The 23926-nt window shown below is 39.3% G+C and overlaps 2 protein-coding genes across 4 annotated transcripts in view; one reads left to right on the forward strand and one right to left on the reverse strand.

Annotated features, from left to right (window-relative positions):
• Positions 1-23926, forward strand: part of TESMIN (testis expressed metallothionein like protein) — an 80435-nt gene that overhangs the window by 38751 nt on the left and 17758 nt on the right. The window contains exons 13-14 of the mRNA XM_080405567.1: positions 10222-10455; positions 12634-12714. The gene's annotated coding sequence lies outside the window, so the exon portion shown is untranslated. The remainder of the gene's footprint in view (positions 1-10221; positions 10456-12633; positions 12715-23926) is intronic.
• GAL (galanin and GMAP prepropeptide) lies at positions 7052-15443 on the reverse strand. Of its 3 annotated transcripts, XM_080405572.1 has the most exons (6): positions 15115-15227; positions 14956-15036; positions 13886-13940; positions 12381-12467; positions 9437-9514; positions 7052-7189 (listed from the first exon to the last, which is right to left on the reverse strand). In XM_080405572.1, exons 2-6 carry the CDS (start codon positions 15034-15036, stop codon positions 7137-7139), a joined length of 354 nt encoding a protein of 117 aa, XP_080261698.1. In that variant the 5' UTR covers positions 15115-15227; the 3' UTR covers positions 7052-7136. The 3 variants fall into 3 exon arrangements, with proteins under 3 accessions (XP_080261698.1, XP_080261697.1, XP_080261696.1); XM_080405571.1 differs by lacking the exon at positions 13886-13940 and having other exon boundaries at positions 15115-15443; XM_080405570.1 differs by lacking the exon at positions 13886-13940 and having other exon boundaries at positions 14956-15443.

Raw genomic sequence — 23926 nt, forward strand, 5'->3', positions numbered from 1 at the left:
TTTTTCCGAGATTGCATAGCATAAGGGTACAGTTTTCAGAAAGAGGTACAAGTCCCATTTTCTAGCACAATTTTAAGCATTACGGTGCCAAAGTCTTATAATCTTTCAGAGGAAATTTAGGTGATGTCTGCATCATAAAATCCATCCAGCCAAGCCTCTGTCAGGTTTCAGCTGCAGGGACCCAGACACTGTCATAGCTTGCGCACGCTTGACAGGCGATATTTGCTGGTGCAGGGTGTTCTGTGTCATCGAAGCAAAGGATATAACCCATGTTACACGTGGGTCCAGAGCCTGTACTTACAACGTAGCTATGTATTTACCTTGACATTTTTCTAGCAGTTTTTTGACCTTGAGATGTTGGTGACATCATTTTATTTGCTGGCTAACATCACATTTGTGCTTAGGAATATGTAAACTAGTATTAACAAAGACCAGTTTTTGCTAGCACAAGTTAGTAGTGTTCTCCAGGCTTTCACCTATAAATGGCCAGGGCTTTGAATGTATTTTGGCATCCTAAGATTCAGATGAGTATCACATTGGTTTTGTAAGTGTACACAAGTTCTTGCTTTAATAATGGTTCAGATATTGCATAGAAATAATTAAAATTTCAAATCTTGTTGGTAGTTCAACATATGACATCCTTGCATGCTCCCATAAATCCAGCAAAGTGTGTTTCTGCATCTCAAAATAAATTAATGCCTCCAAAAACCTGTCCTTAAATCACTTTTGAAAATAGGGGATTAGAATGTGTTATTGCTTTGATTCTTCTGAAAAATATATCTCAAGTCTGTCCACACATGCGATTCCACTCTGAATTCACAAAAGGTAGTGTGGTAAAAAGGATATTTTTCCCCCCAAAAGGAAAGCATCCTTTCTGTCTGGCTGAGGCAAAAAATAATGCATATGCACAATACCTACTACAGATCATAGAAGGGAAAAAAATGTGTTACATCTGTTTCCCTTTACCCAGCCAAGAATATCTGGCTTGTCAACACTGTTACAAGTATGAATTATTGGTAATTACTGTGTTTTATGCTAATAGATAGCTAGAGTGGGGAGAGGAATACCAGAGTAATGATTAACACAACAAAACTATTATGTTTAATCAAACTGAGATTTGGAAATGGATGTTTCAGGACTGTGGTGAGAGGTAAAATAGTGTCTGTACTGTGCACTGAAAAAGGAATTCAACAAAAATGGACAAAAAGGCAGTGAAAAATGTAAATATTTTGGGGGAAAAAAGCAAAGCGACAGAAGGATTTAATGAGCAGTGTACTTTGCAGCAGGTGGGAAGGAGGAGTATTTTTTATGGAATAAGGGTGACTGTAGCTTTTATTTCTGAAATTATATTTAGCATAAAAGCTGATATTATTAAAATGAGGGTTTTTTTATAATGTTGTCCCACTGGAGAAGGTCAGATCTTAACTGATACAAAGAAACTTACTTTCAAGGTCATCAGTACCACTATACTGTGTTTCATAGGTCAGGATTTGGCCCTCACGTTGTCTTTGAAGACCTGTATCTCAAAACAGTGACTAAATATGTAACCAGCATGAAAGCCAAGCAGGCAGAATTTGCAAAACTGTGATTTGAAAAGTAGTGCAAAAATGTAACAGCTGTAAAAACATGGTTATTTTTCCTGTCTGCTCCCACGTTCTCAAAGTCTTAGGGCCTGTGTTCATTCTGCTTGATTTGAAGCAGCAAACCAAAATACCTAATTTGAAAGGTTACTCCAGGTTCAGAGCTGGGGCTTGCTCTCTAGCTAGCAGAGAGCAGAAGATGATTCAGACCTTCACTTAGAGAGCTGCCCTCTTTAGTTCAAGTACCTAAAGCTTCTGTGAAGACTCCTAAAAGAAGTTACCCAACAGAAGTGTCCCCAAACTGTTTTGAAGAGATGCTTCAAATTCTCACACCAATCTTTGCAGACTACTTTGAGTAGAGTTTTAATAGCTGCAGAGAATAGTAGACGTGAAAACCACCAGAAAGCTAATGATTCCTAAATCTATGATCTTTTAGATTAGGAGTTCTAGAAGGATAGGAAACCCTATGAAACTGCAGGAAGGGCTTGGGGAAGCTGGGTGTGATTTCCCCTACACTGACATCTGAATAAATAGTAAGCAAAGAATACTCTACAAATACGACATAGGAACTTATGTTGATGGAAATAATCAGAGCCTCAGTTTAAAATCTGGTCAAGAAATACCACCTTTAATATTGATAAATGTAAATAATAGCCATAACATTCATCAGATCAGATCAATTATTTTCTGATAGAGTGACGTTTAATGCCATAAATGACTTCAAGGAAACATAAGACATTATAAACATTCTGAAGGGGAAATTATGGAAGCAATCCATTCTGAATGACTCAAGTTATTTTTTTATATATTTATATGAGTTGTTTATATATATATATATGAGTTATTTAAGCATTTTAAAATCATAAATAGTCAAAATTTATATTAGAAAATGTATCAAAGGAAAAAAAATTGTAAAGTGAACGGTAACATTTTATTCTGGTTTGAGAGAGATTGTATTCTGGTTTTAGAATTTCCCCTTGGACAGCCCTTCCATATAAGACTCGTCTCCCCGCACACAGAAAGTTTGTATGATTTATATGTACTTAATTAGTGGAAAATCTGTGGAGATCAATTCAATTAGAAATACCACAGATAATGGAACATATGGGAGTCGAATGTCAAGGGAATTTGATCAAGTATTTGGGAATAATGTAGTGCCTTAGAAGCAAGGAGATAATTCTCATCTACAGCTCAACTCTGGCTTTTTAAAGCTTGTTTCTGGGAGATGCCGTGTGGCACATGAATTGACAAATACCCTGTGCTATCAGGTATTAAAAATCTTAGCAACTGGCATTTGTATACCCCCAACTACCGAATGTAAGTACTAGAGTGATCTGTGAGTTGCAGTTTCCTATGGCTGGCCCATGTCATGCTCAGTCCTCACAAAATTAAGGATCAGAATCATTATTTGTGTTTATTTAAAAATAAATCATAGAACACAAAGTAGTAACAGAAGCACTGCAGTGTTAATGTACTTTGTTAATAGGTGAAAAATCATTTGTTCTGCTAATAAAACTCAGTTCTAAACTTTCTTTTAATCCTATATATGCCTTAGAGATCTTCTGAGGTAATTTGTATCCTGGACCAATTACAAAGTATTTCTGGTATCCATTTCTAACTTGTTGCTTTTTCTTTAATCATGTATAAAATTTTCATCACTTTTTCTGTGAGTTATTCATGTGTCGCTTCATATACTATCTCATATCATGCCTCTTGAAAAGCTAAGAAATTGTCAGAATCTTTTGTAAACTAACTCACACCAAGCTCCTCTGTTACCTTAGGGAGTGCACTAGTTCAGCAAAAAGGGCTGTAGTGGTTTTAGCTATGATAACATTAAACTTGAAAGCAGAATTATATCAACCCCCCTCAAATGTCATCAGTATTCTGAGTTGTACCCAATTCTTTTATGTTAATTTTGGAGGTTGACCTTTACATAAGTAGACAGGTGGGAAGCTACTTGTATCCTGTCAGCTGGCTAATGACTTCCTAATTTGAATAGACTGCTTTATGTCAGCCGTGCCACCAGAAACTCCCTCTTTTGTGCTGAATTGATCTGCATTTTAAAAACTCTTAGTGAGATTACCTGACAGGTGAAGCACTGTATAAAATTATACCTTTTTGGTTGTGGGTAGTATTAATTGCTGCAAATTTTAGCCAAAAATGTGTAATTTCCAACTTTCTTTTGTAAACTGGCATCAGGTGCTGTGCAGGTGAGGAAGCCCTGTCTTAATTAATTGCTGAATTATGGATCAGGTTGTAAGGGTTGCTTTATAGCTCTGTGCACGCATGTCCGTAATCTGTTCTAAGAAACAATTTAATTGGACTTTATTGAGGTAGTGGTTTCATCTGGACCTTGAAGGACTTTTCTTCTGTGAATATAACTGTTCCCCTTTGGCACCTATAGCCTCCATAATGTCCTGTGCCTGTCAGTGCCACAATTTCATCATGAGATGTATGGAAAAGGACTTTTTCTGGGTTGGGGTTTAAATATATTACTTGATCATTTTATTGGGTAATCATTAAATCCTGGGTTACAAGAAGTGAATCACTAAGCACTTTTGCCACGACATTTAAGACTGTCATCTCTCTCCTTCCTATCCTCTTTCCCTAGCTAAGTCACAATCTGCTTAGTCTCTCTGTGTATAGAAGTTGTTCCCTGTTGCTGAAGGTATTTGTCACTTTTCTCTATAACTTTTCTGGTTCTACAGTACTTAGTTTTTACAATGAGCTGACCAGGACTGCAGCTCGTTCAAAGTTGGGTGTGTGGTGGCATAATGATGTTTTCTGGTTTGGTTTTGGCTACTTTTATTATAATTCCTAACACTCCATTTGCCTTTCTAACTGCTGCTGAGGTTTAAAATGACGTTTTTTAGAGGACTGTGTGCAATGAGTCTAAGCTATTTTTCCATAGATAATTTAAGACCATCATTATGTGTACGCAAAATCAGAGTTGGTTTTTGCTGTGTATATTACTTTGCTTGCATCAGCATTTAATTTCATCGGCCATTTTATTGTCCAGTCATTCAGCATCATGCAAGCCTTCTCTCCATTGTCAGAATTAAACTTGTATGCTGGGTAATTTCATATCACTGGCAAACTTTGCAAAAAAGTTTTTTTTAATAGACTTTGGATTTTGTCTTTAGTGCAGATATATATTTGATCTAATCTTACACAAAACTGGGATACAATGTATGCAAATTAACAAATAAACGAAACGATGAGGAGGAAATACGGATTTTTAAAAATTTTCTACTGAAACTTGTCACAGCTTTTTATTGTCGCTTTGCCCCGTTGAAACTGATTGCTTTCACATTGTGGCTTAAAGGCCATCTTTTATCAGGTATTTGTCTGAGGGGCTGATTATGGAGATGTCATTCCAAATATTTGCAGAATTTATGTCTGAGATGTCACACATGCTTTAAATAAAGTAAGAACGTTACTGAAATTGATCCAGGAGAATGCCCCTTTATTTTGTTTTGCCCCTTTGTTTTCGCAAAGGTAAGAGCTGTAGAGGGTGAAGAAACAGTCCAAAAATTTTACCTCTCTGTATTTTGAAATATTACCAGTACGTGTTTGAATGCAGTAATTATCAAGTGAAAGTATGTGGACTGCTTTTGGTAATTAGATTATAATGACCCTTTGTGTTTTTGATAATATATGCATACAGAAGTGCAGCACAATAAAAATTTGTGGGCCTCCCTGCTTAGACAGAGATATAAATCTTCCAGGGAACTTGATCCTGTGAGGTTTTCAGTGTTTCAAATAATCTCAAATTTCAGAATTTCAAATAAACAGTCTAGCAAGGCCATTTCAACTTTAATGAGCTGACAATGTGCTAATTTGATCTAAGTAATAACTGTTTTCTAATTTTGAAGTCAATTTCTTATCCTATTTCAAAAGAAAAAAAATCAACGCTAAGTTTACATTCCTTTTATTTGATCATAGATTCAGCTGTTTTGCCCTAGGCAGATGGCTTGTTACTGAGCTCTGCAGATGGGTAGTAGTTCTTAGAAGTCAAGGAACCAAAGTCCATGGAAGTCAGTGAAAGAATGCCTCTTAATTTTAGAGCTCTGCTTCAAGTTTGTGATGGGAAATACAGGCATTACTAGTGAAAATGAGAGTTTGGAATTACTGAACTATACTGATGTACAGAAGTTAAATTTCAGTCTTTTTTTTTCTTTTTCTTTCACATTTTTGGAAGCCAATAAATTTACAAAATAATGTTGAACTAGCAGCATGTATATTAGCAGTGTATACTTTTTTATTACTCAAAAAAAAAAAAAAAAAGAGAAAAGAACGATAAAACATTGTCTGAAGGGCTTGCTCAAAAGTTCATTGGTTCTGACAAAAAGTATATTTTGTATGCTTTGGAAAGTGAACATCAGACATTATTAGATCAGAGGCTGAGTTATTACCAGAGGAAGAGCACAGGCTGATTGACAAGGTGAGATAGCCCTGGGGGTTCAAACCAGACACTAGTGGCTTGGCACCTAGCACGTACACTGCTATGCTAAAAGTGAGAAACAGGCTGCGTAATAACCTGTCAATTTGTGTGCACTAGCATAATTTTGAAAGGATGGTAGTTCATTGCACTATGCAGAGAGTGAAAGTTACCTGAATATGAGAAGCCTTTCCAAAAGGAAAGACTCAAACCTTTCCTCACTCTATGATTTTCCTCTTAAACCTTTCCTCATTCTCCTCATTCTGGTCCCAGTGCATTAAAGCTTTTCCCTAGGGATTAAGCATATATCCAAGCATTTTGCCAGACTCTCACTAAAGCATCTCATAAAATACTTCTTAAATCTTGGAGCAGACAGGAGAGTTTCTTCATTAAAGAATACAGATCCAGTATTCTTGACAACATAGGAGTAGGAACTCTACAAAGAGGATTTGTGTAAACCTACCGCTTGTACAGAACAGTTAAATGTGTAGCGCATGAAGGTATGCTTTGCTCAGTGGGCAGCTGTATTACAGGTAAAGCATACAAAATTTAAAATGAACATGAGTTTATTTCATGCCTGTGAAAATATGAACAGGAGGTAAGGCTTTCATGAAGTGCAGCAGTACAGACAGATCTGTGACCTAAAAAGACTAAAAAGTATGGCAGCAGTTTGAAGTCAGTGTGCTTTTTCTCAGTTAGCTTAAGTACCTAATATGTAGCATTTATGTTTTATTTTACTGCAATTGTACAGAGTACAGATACAGTGAAATCTTACAATTTAACCTGGGTTTGTATCTGATGTATTGTGTGCTGGTATGTATTTAATTTTAAAATGAAACAATGTAGTTGCTCTTTATTTTTATTTTATCATATACCTACAGAAAAGTTTTACCAAGGCAAAGCTTTACACCGTAACATCACAGGAGAGGGGAAAAAAAAAAACAAACAAAAAAAACCCCAAACAAACAAACAAAAAACAACCAATAGAGGGCAGAATGCTGTTTACCATTTATCAGATTAATGCAAACAATCCTTCTCATCTTCAGCCCATTTGGATCTTTTGTTTAGAATTCAATCTAAATCTACACTACAACCAAATAAAAATGCATTCTTCTTCAAGACTGGTTCATTTCGTCTGGTGAAGGTAGTTTGTCAAGTGCTCCCACCTCTGCAAAAAGGTAAAAACCAAGAGAATTAACGCATATGTCATTATGCATATTATTCGTAGCAAATAATGAAATCCAATTTCAGTAGTATACATTTTCATATTTTTCTTCTCTTAACTGTGAGATCAAATCCTTGAACTTTTCATATTCTATTTTATGAACTATTGTTTTTTTCTTGTGAATGTTAATACCACCCTACTATAATTTCACCACTTTAGAAACAGCAGTGACAGAATGACAGTGAAATTATATCAATTTTATTATGTCAATTAACTTTACTAGAACTCAGCATCTCAAAAATTTTAGTATTATGCAATTATGGCTGCCACGCTACAGCCTGCTCTATATGAAAAGCCTTTAAAGTTGGAGGAAACACTTTTCAAGAGAAAGAGCTGAAGACCACTTTTAGTTATTGCCAAGATATTACTGAACAGTTAAAATATTCACTTTATCTTGTAGATTGACATGTATGTCTAACCTGAATAGCCATTCCCTGAATCTGAATCCTATGAGCAGGAGTCAGGAACATACCTAAACCAATATCTTTAAAGTAGCAAAAACGTTAAACATTCCTACCATAAAGTATGTTTTTCCCCCATCTAAATCTACAGCTCTGATTTTGTCTAAGAGTTTGTATTAGGTCTTGCCAATAAATATTGTTAAGGGATAGTATGATCTAGATGCCTTTTGAAACCTGGGAGTACATCAATCTCAGGGAAAAAACATTTTATATGATCTAGAGATTCCTTTTTATAATAACAAATGATACCATCACTGTCCTAAACAAGGACTTGTTACATAGTGTTACAATACAGCCTTTTTTGCTCATTTGTCCCAGGGAAGCAGTAACTTATATTTCTACAAGATGCATTTTAATTTTCTTGCCTAACTTAGCAGCTCTTAGTCTACCCATCATGCTTGAGCTCAGCGTGTTTCACACCCTTTGTATTGCACCCAGTTATTGGTTCCTAGGGTAAAGGAGTGTTCAGGGCTCCTTCTTCACAGTGGCACAAGCAGCAAGCTACTACTTTGTCCAGAGTAAATACACATGCTAATAATCTACTTTAAATATATATTTATCTCTGCACCTTATTACTAACCATAAAGAATTTGTTTCAAACGCAAAGTTGACTCAATAAGCTCTGGGTTGCTATTTTCAGTGGTGAGAATTATTTCACTTGAGTGGATACAAACCATTCAGAAGATGATGCCAAAGAGATCTTGAATTTTGTTTCCTAGATATGCAGAAAATGAATAGATCTCTTGAAAGTCTCTTTTAATAATTAAATCAAAATACAAATGTCACACACAGTTCTTTGTTACTATTCCACAGCATACACTTGCCACAAAATTGCTTATAATTTGATGTATACAAAGGTATGAATATAGATTTATTGAGTTGTCTGCTTTCTGAGACAGAGGACTCCTCAAACATTTGCAGTAAAAATAACCTTCTTCCTTCTGTTGTTTTCTTCTCAGGTACATATTATGGTTTTGACCACTTTGTAGACAGTTTAGAAGGGCTGAAGAGGTTTATAAAAACTTGGAATTGTGGTAGTGGCTGGTTTTTTTAAAAAGCCAAACTCAGAAGCAGCCAGATTTCTTCTTTACCTAATGCTATAATAAAATTACCATTCTTACAGAATCAGCTGTAAGCTCAGTTTTACAGTTCTTGTCACAATTTTTAAACTGCAGAGTTTTTACTAGCAGCATTTTGAGCTATTTGCCAACATTCAGCTTAGTGTTGTTGCAATTTATGATGTGACTTTATTGTTGAAGGTATGCAGAAAGGGAGATGTAGTTCTTTGGCGCTAACAAGTGTCTCAGAATTTCAACCAACAGTTCTTGTCATTAAACTGAGGTCTTATTTGTTATTGAATTGGTTTAAACGAACTCCCATGTAATCAGACTGTATATAGTTTGTTTTCAATTCTTCTAAAAGCTGGATCCATACAATTCTAGTAGCAGCTGTTATTATTTTCACAGTGCCTGGAGTAATCCAATGGTATTAGAACCCTGCTGTGTTGGACATCCATCATCTGCAGTTTGGCAGGACTACCTGCAGTCTCTAAATCAGGCCTATTCCCCAAGCGCACTAAAATGGAATTGACAGTTCCTTCCCCTGACCAGAGATACTGTTCAAAGTCTTGCATGCTCAAATCTGTCGCTGACTTGTACCTTCAAGGATAGTCCTATCTTCTCAGTAAATTTCACACCAGAAAGTGACAGATGAAAAGGTGTTCACTAACCTTTAAGATGCAAGTAAGTCAAAAATTCAATTACTGTGCGCACAATGTTTTCATCAGCCAGCGGTCTTCCAAGATCCCCTGTAAAACAAGTTGGTTGTTACTTAACATTAATGAGGTATAAAAATCTATTGCATGTAGCGTATGTAGTAGAGTATATGTATAGAGTAGAGCTTATGTAGTAGAGAGTACTCAAAGCTATTTGAACTTTTTCTTTAAAATCATTAATGGAAAATCTTTTTTCATGGAAGAGCAAAGCCGGTGTAAGGTAGGCAAGTCCCGTTCTCAGGATCAAAGTGGCCCAGCTGCGTAGCTATTGCTGCATAGGAGCTGCTTTGACACCTTAATGGTCACAGTTCTGCTGCAGATGAGTTATCCTCTGTTCTCAGCTCTCTGCTTTGTATCCACTAGCCTGAGGTTGAAGGTAAAGGCAAATTTGGCAAATAAGTTCAACAGCTTTGCAAAACAGTTAAAAGTTCTTCAAGTGGCCTGACTTTGTTCCAAATAAAGCACTCAAGTGATACAGAAGTGATACGTTGCCTAAAAGCTAGGCCTGGGACTTCACTAAAAGCTCAGAAAGGTATGTTTTTGCCTATATCTCTAATAAAACATTCTGATCTGGTGGAAGTAGGCCTTTTGATGCTTTTTAAATGGCCCAATTTATCAAGCTCCCTGGGAGCTTGTTATTGCACTTTAGGAGGCTGAGAAGTACACTTTGTGTGTCTTTTATTTATTTATTTATTTTTATTAAAAAAGCCCCACAGACATATCTTGCTTTTTATCAACAGGATGGAGAGTGGTAGGCAATTTCCCTAAGATTTTCAGTTCTCTGCATCCAGAACAGATAAGCACCAGTATCTGACTAGCAACCCATTATTACATCATTGAAAACACTATCCCTTAATGTTATCATAGGGACATTTAATCTCAGAACACAGCCTTGAAGACTGACTTTGCAGCAGGTGTTTGGGGGGACTTCTTCCATGATCGAAGAGAATATTTATGCCTCTAGTGGCATACAGGTAAGGTGGCAGACTGAGCTCTGTAGCACAAATTAAAAAAATATTGATGAGGAGTTGTAAGGGACACAGTGGTTTCCGGTATTTAGTGTCAGCATTTAAGAAATTTACATCTAAAAATCCTGTCTTCCAGCAAAGATGCTGTTATTACTTACATTAGTAATACTTGTGTTATTTTAATTAATGAAAACATCAATTTTTATTCCCACCAAACCTGTTACAGATTTGTTATGATTAATCATTATTATATTAGTAGTTTATTGATCCAGATTTTATTACAAATGTTATATTTATTGGATAAATATTTTTCTTTAGTGACCTGAGCATACCATACATGTATATTTCTATATACTCTAATATGTTGACCTTAAATCTGTATAGCCAATTACTTGCAGACTCTAAAGATTTTCCTAATTATGCTCATGGGTTGGTTTGGGTTTTTATCCTCCTGGACCCAGTGTTATGTAACTAATACAGCTTACAAGTTCTTCTAGTTATCTAGAGAGCTTGTGAATTTTGCAGCATTCCTTCAAGGAGAGAAAGCAGTCCTTTGCATGAATTTTCACAATAATACATAAGTATATTGCCATTTTAAGATACTTCTGTAAATAATCAGAACTTAACTTAAAAGAATCCTTCATTTTCAATTAAAATAAGAATTCTGACTACCTTCTTCATTTTCTATAATCAGATCTCCTTTGGATAGGAACTTTATTAGAAACTTTATAAATAACTTATTATAAGCTCTATAAATAACTTTTGATGAAAGAAGAGCTTCTAAGATTAGGTTTGGAACAGAGGCAGTTACATAATTTTCAGACCCCCTCCAGAGGAGTTTGGTTGGGTTTACTTGTAATGGTGAAGGTGCAGCATTACCAGACAAAAAGAGTTCCATAACTCTTAAAAATCATATTCCTGTAGATGATCTAGTGGTATATCCACAACCGGCAATGCATTTGATACAATGTGAGCCTCATTGTTAGATTACAAAAGTCTTAATTTCACATTGTTTCTAACTAGCAAAATACTATTTCTACACCACTGTTTGAGGAGGTAGGTTATTTTAAAGAAAGGGGCAGGGGGACCACCACACCAACCACAAAAAAGCCCCACAAACAAAAACTCAACAAGCCCCCAAAAAAACAACCACCCACACAAAACCTCACTATGTAACTACACAATCAGGACTAAACTGGCAGCCTTTCTGAGAATGTAACAACTAAGAAATGTATTAACGTTACTGTTCTATTTACAAAGTAATTATGTCCATGAAATTGTAATTAAGCACATTTCCTTTATTTATGAACTTATTTAGTGTTAGTTACATTTGCATGGTGCTGGGTGGATTTAAAATAGCCTGTGAGAGCTCTGGGGCTGAGACTTTTAATGAAGATAATCTATCTTGCTTAAATATGGGAAATACTGCAAGACTTAACATGGAATTTCATCATTTTTTTTTAATGCTAAAGACTCTTACAAACAGTGCCATAAACTTCTGAGGTCTAGTTTCAGCTCTGGAGTATCTGAATAGAAAAAAAATATTTGCCAATTTCTATAGCTTTCCCTACTGAAAGAAGAAGGAACTCTTGATTGTCTAGGGTGACACTTTAAATACATATATGCCCTACGGAAAAAAAAAAAAAAAGCTAGGTTTATTCAAATCAATATGATCTATTATACTTTTAAAACAACATAATTATGGTACTCTTCCCTAGGCACCAAGATGTTTTAAACTTTATGACTGTGTATACAGAGTACACTGAATGGCCAAATTTAATTCTTCTTCCTTTCATATGTTTACTAGGATTTCTGTTGAAGTGCAGGAATAGCCTTGTATCTAGGTAATTATCTCTAACAAAATAAATTGCTAAACAGAAAAAAAACCAAAACACTCAGACCAACAACACCGGCTTTCAGAATTTCATTACCTGCTTTAATATCCTCATCAGGCTGTATTTCACGTTTACCAGTGAAACCATGTTTCTCATTAAAAGATCTGTGGTTATCTACTGCATCTGATAAATAAATTAAAAATCAGGAGTTAATTGACTTAACCTTTGTATATTGCTTGCTTTTCATAGTTTTCAAAGGTAAGACCATGAAGGACACTTTTGATATACAAAATGACAGAGAAGCAACTAACGTGTTGCTAAATAACTTTTCTTCTGAATTTGCACTTAGGATTTACAGCATTTACAGATCCAGTCCTGTACAACATACTTGCTGAAGCTTTTACTGAATTCAGAGGAAGTCAAAGAAAATGTAAGTTTGTACATGCGCTTATAATTTGGGAAGCTGTTTTTACTACTTTTTTTTTCTGGTTTTAGAAAATGTTGCCAATTAGTTTGCTTAAAGGAAAACTGCAAACAGCCTCCAAAAAACTATTCATGTAAACTATCTTACATACCCCTGCTGCCTTTTCTGTCCCCCTTGCAAAGGGCTATTCCTTTATCAGTAAAAGCTGATAATACAGCCTGCAGCAAAGGATGATTCCTATTATCCAGTCTTAGATAAAATGGCACAAGTACATTTCCCCACAGTATCTTCACCAATTTGGTTTGCTATGCTTCAGGGCAAATATACTTCCAGACATTTACAGAACCACTTAATACATTTAAGATGCATTATTTTTTGTTTAGGTATCCTTAAGGTTAAATAGAATTACAGTAAGCATCTGTAGTATTTGTCATCTATTACCAAGACTGAAAACAAAGAAACATTGATAATGAGTATTATTATGTTAACAAGAAATAGTAGTAAGAGTACAGATAACAGAGACAGCTTATCACTGCATTTCACTTTTCTTATAATCTACATTTGTGATTTTCCACTTTGTAAATCAGTGTGTTCCTATACTTTGAACACCTGTACATTAAATACTTTTCACACAGTGAACCATTGATGTTTACAGTCATTAGTTTGCATGTTATTATTTTAATTGGTTTTGGTTTATTCGGGGGAAAAAAAAAAAAAAAAAAGTACTACAATAAAGCCAGGGAGCAAAGCCATTTTCAAATAGATTTAAAGGTGTAACCTGAAATACATTGAGAAGTGCCAAAATGTCACATTACATTATTCTTCCCTTGGTATCTAAGGCATTATAAGATTTTGTAACACTACCAGAGGGGGGGAAAGTATTTGTCATATGAAAATTACAGTTTGAAAGCAGAACATGACCAGATGTGCTTGCAGATATAAAGCCTCACCACGATTCTGCTTTAGAAAGTATCAGTTACAGTCTAAGACAACTCAATTATATAGTAGGCATGTAACAAATAGCTAAACATTCTCCCAAACGAGTTTCTTCAGTCTTGCAGGTTTAGACAGAATTACATCAGAGAAGTGCCTAGCACACTACAGCAGACTGGTTTACAAGAAAAAAAGCTTTCTGCATTTTGAAATAATGAGAAATTTAAAAAAGTGCTTGACTTACGTGGCCCAAGTAGGTAACCAGCACTGTTCAAAGTCCAGCCCCTTTTTTCTTTTGCCTTAAATAATGCAAGTGTGTTATTGCACAAACTACACTGTGCTTTCTGAAGCCCAAGCTAACAGCACCCAAACATACATTCTTTTAGCAGAAAGCATCTTCTAAAGGCTTGAAATGAAGCAATATTGTAAAAAATGAAAGCCAGTAATATTGAAGCAAATATTAATGGGGAATTCTCTCTGCCTAAGCCAGTAGTTCCGCTGCTGACATCCCTTGTATCTGAAGAGTTCATTTATACGGGAAACTGCAAATCGCACTTTGGAGGCAGAGATGTTGGCTTTGCACTCCACGTTACTATCACAACCTGACCACCACCTTATTAAAGAGCAGTGTTTTCTTTTAATTGCTTGCACTTACCTACCCACCTCTCTACAAGAGCCCACGCGTCCCTTTCCCGCGCCAGCTTTGGGTCTATGAGCGAGACGCTCTTCTTCCCCCCTCGGCCACCTTATTTGTGACCGGGCAGCTTGTGACAGCCCCCCAGGTTTGTAACTAACCCCCCCCCCCCCCACCGCCCGGGGCAGCTTGTGACAGCCCCCCAGGTTTGTAACTACCCCCCCCCCCCCCCCTCACCGCCCGGGGCAGCTTGTGACAGCCCCCCAGGTTTGTAACTATCCCCCCCCCTCTCACCGCCCGGGGCAGCTTGTGACAGCCCCCCAGGTTTGTAACTACCCCCCCCCCTCACCGCCCGGGGCAGCTTGTGACAGCCCCCCAGGTTTGTAACTACCACCCCCCCTCACCGCCCGGGGCAGCTTGTGACAGCCCCCCAGGTTTGTAACTAACCCCCCCCCCCCCACCGCCCGGGGCAGCTTGTGACAGCCCCCCAGGTTTGTAACTACCCCCCCTTCCCTCACCGCCCGGGGCAGCTTGTGACAGCCCCCCAGGTTTGTAACTACCCCCCCCCCCCCCTCACCGCCCGGGGCAGCTTGTGACAGCCCCCCAGGTTTGTAACTACCCCCCCCCCCCCCTCACCGCCCGGGGCTCGCCGCAGGGGCCGGGGTCAGCCCGCTACTCACCGAGAGAACCAGCCCCAGCGTTTCCGACAGGGCGGCGCAGCAGACGGCAGACAGCAGGAGGAAGCCAGCGCACCTCTGCATCTGCAAAGAGACGGCAAACGGCCTTCGTTACCGCGCCGCCCTCCGCCGGCAGCCCCCGTCCCCGCCACAGGGCCGTACCTTCAGCCGGGGCGCCACTGCCGCGCGCGGGGCCGGCGGCGGGACGCGGGAGGCGCTGGGAGGCGGCGGGACGCGGGAGGCGCCGTGAGGAGACGCGCGCGCCCCGCGGCGCTGTGAGGTCCGGTCCGGTCCCACGGCGGCGGGCGGCCCGTCCCTCAGTACATGGCCGTGAAGCAGAGCTGGCCGGCCGCCCTGCGCTCCGCTCTTTATGGGCTGTGGCACCACCGCGCGGGAGGGGCCGGGGGCGGGCAGCTCCCCCCCGCCTCCCCCGGGCCATCTCCCCCCCGCCGGCCCGCCGCGTGAGGAGGGGTGAACTTCCAGCGATTCAATTAGAGGTACGGGGGGGCCGCCGCGGGCGCACCGGTAATGGCCGGGGCCGTGCCGTGCCGTGGGGGGTGCTGGCGGTGCCTCCCCCCGCGCCTGCAGGGTCTCGGCCGGGATAAAGCGCCCTGAGGCGGACACGGGTCACTTCAGGCACTCAGGTACGGGAGCGGAGCCAAGTGCGGCTGGTGTGGTGCGGGCTTTGTGTTTGGGAACGGTGAGGACTGAGACCCCCGCTGTGCCTGCCGGCCCTGGAGCCCCCCTTGCAGTCCCTTGGAGTCGTGCCCTTCGCTCCAGCACCGCAGCCAAAGGAGCCGAGTTAAACCCCTGTGACTGTACTCCCCGAAGCTTTCTATCCGAGATAGCACTTTTTTTCCTTCCTTTCTCCTTTTTTTTCCTTCCTTTCTCTCTCTTTTTTTCCCCCATTCCTTTCTCTCTCTCTCTTTTTTTTGCCCTTCCTTTCTCTCTCTCTCTTTTCCCCCCTTCCTTTCTCTCTCTCTTTTCCCCCCTTCCTTTCTCTCTCTCTTTTCCCCCCTTCCTTTCTCTCTCTCTTTTTTCCCCTCTTCCTTTCTCTCTCTCTTTTTTCCCCCCTTCCTTTCTCTCTCTCTTTTTTCCCCCCTTCCTTTCTCTCTCTCTTTTTTCCCCCCTTCCTTTCTCTCTCTCTTTTTTCCCCCCTTCCTTTCTCTCTCTCTTTTTTCCCCCCTTCCTTTCTCTCTCTCTTTTTTCCCCCCTTCCTTTCTCTCTCTCTTTTTTCCCCCCTTCCTTTCTCTCTCTCTTTTTTCCCCCCTTCCTTTCTCTCTCTCTTTTTTCCCCCCTTCCTTTCTCTCTCTCTTTTTTCCCCCCTTCCTTTCTCTCTCTCTTTTTTCCCCCCTTCCTTTCTCTCTCTCTTTTTTCCCCCCTTCCTTTCTCTCTCTCTTTTTTCCCCCCTTCCTTTCTCTCTCTCTTTTTTCCCCCCTTCCTTTCTCTCTCTCTTTTTTCCCCCCTTCCTTTCTCTCTCTCTTTTTTCCCCCCTTCCTTTCTCTCTCTTTTTCCCCCCCTTCCTTTCTCTCTCTTTTTCCCCCCCTTCCTTTCTCTCTCTTTTTTCCCCCCTTCCTTTCTCTCTCTCTTTTTTCCCCCCTTCCTTTCTCTCTCTCTTTTTTCCCCCCTTCCTTTCTCTCTCTCTTTTTCCCCCCCTTCCTTTCTCTCTCTCTTTTTCCCCCCCTTCCTTTCTCTCTCTCTTTTTCCCCCCTTCCTTTCTCTCTCTCTTTTTTCCCCCCTTCCTTTCTCTCTCTCTTTTCCCCCCCTTCCTTTCTCTCTCTTTTTTCCCCCCTTCCTTTCTCTCTCTTTTTTCCCCCCTTCCTTTCTCTCTCTTTTTTCCCCCCTTCCTTTCTCTCTCTTTTTCCCCCCCTTCCTTTCTCTCTCTCTTTTTTCCCCCCTTCCTTTCTCTCTCTCTTTTTTCCCCCCTTCCTTTCTCTCTCTCTTTTTTCCCCCCTTCCTTTCTCTCTCTCTTTTTCCCCCCCCTTCCTTTCTCTCTCTCTTTTTCCCCCCCCTTCCTTTCTCTCTCTCTTTTCCCCCCCCCTTCCTTTCTCTCTCTTTTTCCCCCCCCTTCCTTTCTCTCTCTCTTTTTTCCCCCCTTCCTTTCTCTCTCTCTTTTTCCCCCCCTTCCTTTCTCTCTCTTTTTTCCCCCCTTCCTTTCTCTCTCTTTTTCCCCCCCTTCCTTTCTCTCTCTCTTTTTCCCCCCCTTCCTTTCTCTCTCTCTTTTTCCCCCCCTTCCTTTCTCTCTCTCTTTTTCCCCCCCTTCCTTTCTCTCTCTCTTTTTCCCCCCTTCCTTTCTCTCTCTCTTTTTTCCCCCCTTCCTTTCTCTCTCTTTTTTCCCCCCTTCCTTTCTCTCTCTCTTTTTTCCCCCCCTTCCTTTCTCTCTCTCTTTTTCCCCCTCCTTCCTTTCTCTCTCTCTTTTTCCCCCCCCTTCCTTTCTCTCTCTCTTTTTCCCCCCCCTTCCTTTCTCTCTCTCTTTTTTCCCCCCCTTCCTTTCTCTCTCTTTTTTCCCCCCCTTCCTTTCTCTCTCTCTTTTTCCCCCCCTTCCTTTCTCTCTCTCTTTTTTCCCCCCTTCCTTTTTCTCTCTCTTTTTTTCCCCCTTCCTTTCCTGCGCTCCCCCCCCCCCCCCCCCTTATTTTTTTGCACCTTTTTTTTCTTTTCTTTATTGGCCTTTCTTTTTTTAAGGTTATGTGTGAAAGGCTAGGGATGTACCTCTCCCCAGCAATTAGACTAGCCCCTTTTTCAAACTACCTGTTTGTTAATTTACAGCCGTGAAGTTTCACTTATTTACTTACCTTAGCTGTGGTTACAGCTGGCATTGGCACGTGCAACATTGAATTACAAGGCAGAGATTCCCCACCAAATTGTATTTTCTCTGAGTTTATTCACTACAAGTCCCTCAGATTCACCTTTCAGTAGGAAAAACATCACAGAAGTTGCACAGACTAAGCTGTGCTTCCAGCTCCATTTTCTGAAGCTGCTTAAGGTTGTCTGCAAACTTTCACACAGTGTGTATGTGAGCTTGAATGGAGAGCCAACATGGCTATGGATCGATGCAATACACATATCATTCACCAGTTTAAAAGCAAACGATTATTTTATTTTTTTTACTTTAATGTAGCGCAAGGTTCTTAATCCAGGCTAGAAGCAGGAGCTCTGTCTTGTAGGTCCCTTTCCTACCCCCTTTTGTCAGGAGCAGTAGGGTGTCTGGACATGTTGTAGGTTCTCTGATCTAAAACTGCTTGAATGAAGTTTATTTTATACAGTTCTTAAATGCTAATGTGCACAAATGGGAAGCTCAACTTCACAGATTTCATCTGATGCTTTGTGTCATTTGCTGAGGATGTTCTGTCAGCCACTGCATGATCCTCACAATTCAGACCAGACAGATCTGGAAAATAGCAATATGATTTTTGCAAAGTGTTGTTTCCCTTTACCTTACTAAAAATGCATTTCTAGCTGAAATATCCTAGCTTTCAACTGATAGCTCCCCAAAAGTAATTTTTGAAACTTGAAGCTTCTCTGTGACACAAAATGGTTTTTTTTGTGTTACTCAAAACCACTGAAGTTATATCAAGAGATGTCAAAATTTGTATTCAAGCAATATTACAAAAATGTGTAAGTTCTGTTATCTTTGACTACAGTTTGTTCTTCAGGTTCTTGTTAAAAGTGTTTGAAAAGGTGTATTTTAACCTGCAATTTCTATTCCAATTTTTCCCCACAATACTTGCATCTCCTTGTCAAATGACTAGTAAAATGATCTCTTCATCTCAGCTAGAGTCAGATGCAAAAGAAAGCCTCTTTCTATACTCAAAGGCTTAATCCATCACTTGCCCATCATACTTTGTGCCTAAATCTATCTTTAGGTTAGTGTCAATTAAATAATTTTATCAGTCATTCTTACAATTGATGCTCTCATTCCCTCAATTTTCCTTGTCAAGAATGCTATTAGTCGTTTTTTATTCCATAGGAATTTTAAATCGCACTGCTCAGACAGAAGAATTAGAATTAGTCTGAAGCCGCCTTTTCTAGCTTAGCTTGAAAAATGGCCATCTCTGTGACTACATGGTTTATTTTCTTATTGAGGTGACCCTTCAATGTACTCATTCCTCCATTGATTCATTTGTTGTTTGGCTAATTGTCAAGGCTTAATGCAATTTGCAGTGGCTGTTAGGTTATGCCTAGTCCTCACGAGAGGTTCACCATCAGAAAAACTCACAGTGAAGTTCATCTGAAATTTGCTCAAGTCAAAAGAACAATAAGCATTTATAACAAAACTGTCTCTAATGCCTCTAAATTGGTACATGACAGGATTATCATTGGCTGTCTCACACAACAGCATGTACTCTGGTCTATAATTGTAACTGCATTTCATAATAATAAAATGAAAGCACAAGAGAGAATACCATTTTCAGCCAGAGTAAAAAGTTTTGAGTTTTTAAGGAAATGATAATGTGGATTAAACAAATAAGAACATTGGGCTTGGAGGGAAAATTAATTGCATTTTTGTCACTGGAGATTTAATTCTGAGAACAAGTAGTAAATCCTAAGGATTCTACTACGTGTTTAATGGTAGAAATTTCCATTACATACAATTAATGAGATAGGATAGCCTATTTTATTTTTATTTAACAAAAGCCACAAACCACCAAGAATGGCTACTTTGTATAATATTCAGGGGAAAAAATGAATTAAAGTGGATTTTGCAGTATATTTTGGAAGGGTCTGGAGGTACAGTGGCTCCCTTCATGATCAAGCTTACTGAGAGGTAATGAATAAAGCAGGAAAAGGTGTTTCTGCAATTTCTGTGTTGAAGTTGCATAGCCGGGTTTGGTTTCAGCAACTTACCAATGAATATTAAAATCAAATATTAAACTCCACTCCATTCACAGAGTCATGTCCATCTGCATGAAAAATAAGTCGGGTTTGTTCCTGCTTCCCAGTTAAAATCACTATGCATATGTTGTTTAAGACCATCCTCAAGTACATACAGAAAATCTCTTGATATTATATGAGCAACGGCAGTGAATTCTAGGCTTGAGATATAAGTTACCAGGAAAATTTGTCTCCTGTACATTGGAGTAATTCCACTGAAACACCGACGTTACAGAAAGCAAATGCTTTATTGGGGACTGTTATCATCCAGCTAACTAGTTGAAGATGTCCATCTTTGAGTCTGATTCAGTATTTATCAGTGACACCAGTAACGTGTTTATGTTTTTCCTGCATTGGAAACAATTTTAGATTTTTGAGATCAGTGTTTTAACCTCGAATATGGAGATTTACCATAATTGAGCATGGAGATGACAAAATGCAAGGTTTTCTGTGGCTAAACCTAATTCTGGGTGGGAAAGGCACAAACTTCTTTGGAACAGAGTATGGACAGGGACAGATCTGAGTATCCAGAAGCTATGAGACGTTCCAGTTGCTAACAAGGCTGTGAATTGCTTCACTGATCTAAAGATTTAATGCTGCTTTGGTGATATTTACATGAGTACACTGTCACAGAGTTGAAAAGTTACTTAGGGTTTTTCTTTCTGTTCAACATTATCACCCCACCCTTAAATACTTGCATGTCAGCTGCTCAGTGTTAAGGTAAGCAGAGATCATTTGAAGATGACACTGCATTTATCTGAAGATGACAGAACTTTAACATGCAACTAGAATTTTGAAAGTAGTTTGCTCTTTAAGTCTTCGAGAAACCTCTTGATTATTTTTTCCCTTATATATGTAGAACTTGTTTCTTCTTTAATGGATGTAGAACAGAGAACATTTTTTTTTCCCTTTTAATAAAAGTATTAAGAGAAGAGTCATTTTCTTCATCCTTCAAAATTCTTTGCTATTGTTCTCTATCATTTTCCCATTTTGTAATTTCTGTACAATGTAGGCAATTTTCACTGAGTGAATCTTTCGGCCATTTTTACCACCTGCAGCTCAGTATCAAACAGAGCTTGATATTATAGATACCTTCTGAATGAAGGGCTGTTTTCTGTTCTGAATTACACTGATATCAACTAATAATTTCCTGTTATTACATCAATGTCTGCTGCCAGAGCTATTATTCACACAACATATATCACTGTAACAAAACTGTGACTACCACATGTTAGATCATCTTATATCTTTTAAAAATGTTTTTTGGTTCAAGCAGCACATTGATTTTTTAGACTAGTTGTGTATAAAAAAGGAAAAAACAGAGTAAAATCTTCAGAGAAAAATTCTGAAAGTTGATTAATATACCCATCAGAATTGTGAGAAATTACAAAGAACACTTTGTTTTGATTCTTGCTTTGTAAAACTTACAGGAGAATAATGTATTTGTGCTATTTGGTTAGATGTTAACCTAATGGCTAATTGTATCAAGGACAGGTTGCTAGCCAGTACAATCAGATCAGCTTCATATCCGAAACAAGTCTGGTTAAAGCAGAGGTCCTCTTGATGAGGGTTTATCTGAGAAAAGCACTGAGAATTTGAAATAATCTAAGAAACACCATTTGCAAGGGTTTCCAGTTCTGCTAGTAGTGGATCAATACAGACTGCACACCCTACTGCCATTTCTAGTCTTACGCCTCCCCAGTCCACGGCTCTTCAGGCAGAGAGGCTACACGCCAAAGCCTCATTGAAATTCCAGGAGACTCACTGCTCCAGCAATTTTTTCCGTGGGCCAAGGAGGAGGATGGCTTTGCAGCCGCCGCCTCTCTCAGAAGCAAATACGAACCTCAGCTCTGTAAGAGGCAACAGAGCTTGGCTTTCAGCTCCTGATGAGGTTAGAGCTCAGCTTTTTGGGAAGCAGCAACTCTGGCAGAGTCCTGCAACAGCTGGGAACCTCTGACTCAGAGGGCAGGTCCAGGACTTGTAAATGCAGAGGCTCTTTTCCCAAGTTCTGATGCTTGCCTGAAGGAGGTTGGTTCTTGGCTTATGTTTCCATTTAATTCCTAAGTCACCAATTACCTCCTCTTTTGAACGGTCAGCTCAGTGGAAGCTCACACCTACCAAATGCAAGGGAGCTGTTTCTGCTCCTGCAAGATCTCAGGAGGAATTACTGCTTACCCACTGATGAGAAATGATGTGAGGAGCTGCTGATGACAGTTACCTGTCTCCTGGTGAGCAACTTCTAATGTTGCCAAAAGCTGAGAAGCTTTTCTTATTTATAGGCAACAGAGATCTGAAGTATTTTGCCTCAACCTCCTGCCTAGTGTGAAATGATGCCTATTATATTGTTTCTTATTTTTATTACTGAAGGTACATGTGTTAATAGCTCTACACAGATGCATCTACTACGGATGCATTCTACTAGCAGAAACAGAGTTGTGATCATCCTGGTCTAGCCAGTGTTTGTCAGGCCACACCTGGAGTACTGTGCCCAGTCCTAATCTGTGCAATTCAAAAAAGACACAGGCTGGAGAGGGTCCAAAGGAGGGCCACAAAGAGGATTGAAGAGCTGGAGAACCTGTTCTGTGAGGAGGGACTGAAGGAGTTAGGTCTTTTCACCCTGGAGAAGAGAAGGCTGGGGGGGATCTCATCACAGCTTTCCAGTACCTAAAAGGCAGCTACAAAGAGGATGGAGGCTGTCTCTTCACAAGGAGCCACGTGGAGAGGACAAGGGGCAAAAAGGGTACAAGCTGCACTGGGAGAGGCTTCATCTTGATAAAAGAAATCTTCGGCAGTGAAATGGTCAGTCTCCCAGGGACTTAGTGGAGTCCCCATCACTGAGGTTTTGAAGTCTCGAGTGGACAGGGTGCTAGATAACAGGTTGAACCAGATGATTTTTGAAGGTCCCTTCCAACCTGGGCTGTTCTATGTTCTATTATCCACTTAAAATCTTATTTCTAAATTACAATAAGTGAGTCATCAAATTATGTGTACTAAAATAAGGGGACCCGTAGGAAAAGAGGTCAGTGCTTTCATGGCTTTTATTTTTTAACGGGACACAATGCCAATTGCTTCATTAACAAGTATGTTGCAATATTGTAACACAAAAAGCCTCACAAGTAGGCATTTCAGACATAAAATACATCCGTAGTAATGCAGAAAGGAGCTACAGAATAATACTTACATCAAATACTTTCCAAAAATATTTTTATATTAAGTTCATTAAAGTATCAGACAATTAGGCGGAATGTTAAAAGATAGATACTCGGTTACAAAATACAATTTTGTATCTTTGCTGTTACTGGTTTTTATTTTGTTAAAACACAAAATGGCATTAAGATGATGATATTACACAGCCTTCATTATCCTACTGTAAATGCACCCAATTAGTCTTTTTCTGCTTTGATAAGAAATAACCCATTCCATCTTACAGGCTCACTGTAATTTGAAAACAGGTTAGGGAAAATGTGGTGTTTTGCACTGTATTCCAGAAATGGAATGGCTTGAGCACATTTGATCTCTTGCAAGGCAGACGGGCAGTGCTAGCTGAACAGACTTTCTCCCACATCTTCCCAATAGAAGAATAAATGGGGAAAAACCTTTCTTTTGTTCTTCTCTAGAAGTCTTTTCACCTGATGCCCTGGTGATAAGAATACACTAGTAGTAACTATGAGGCAGAAGTTGTTCTCCCCAAGAAAAAAAAAACATTCCAAAAACCAAAACAAGCAAAAAAAACCCTCCAAGACCAAAATAATTTGATCTCAGGCTAACAACAATTCTCAGTGGTCCAGCTTTCCAATGTGGAATTTCAGCTCTGATAGAAAACAAGAATGTTATGACATGTTGAGACATACAGTTCGAAAGAGATTGTGTGAAGCTAAAAATTAAAGTTATCTTTGCCCACACCTGTGATTCATATGAAGGCAAAACTTCTGTTGTATTTGGACGGATATATAGCGAGATCCTGATGTGTGCTGAACATTCACAACATTTCTGATTCTCAGTGGAATTAGAAATGCTTAACATCTCTCAAGATCCTACTTTCCATCAATATTTTCTGACATACAAATGTGGATGTATTGGCATTTTTTTTATTTTAAAATCT

The sequence above is a fragment of the Falco punctatus genome (assembly GCF_963210335.1).
Source record: "Falco punctatus genome assembly, chromosome: 10".
NCBI classification, from domain to species: Eukaryota; Metazoa; Chordata; class Aves; order Falconiformes; family Falconidae; genus Falco; species Falco punctatus.

Excerpts from the sequence above, each read along its gene's own strand:
- GAL (XM_080405570.1), bottom strand. The coding sequence starts at position 15,391 with ATGGCCCGGGGGAGGCGGGGGGGAGCTGCCCGCCCCCGGCCCCTCCCG. Across the intron at positions 9,515-12,380 it reads TGATGAGGATATTAAAGCAG|GGGATCTTGGAAGACCGCTG; the intron begins GTAATGAAATTC and ends CTTGTTTTACAG. Across the intron at positions 7,190-9,436 it reads GACTTACTTGCATCTTAAAG|AGGTGGGAGCACTTGACAAA; the intron begins GTTAGTGAACAC and ends ACCTTTTTGCAG.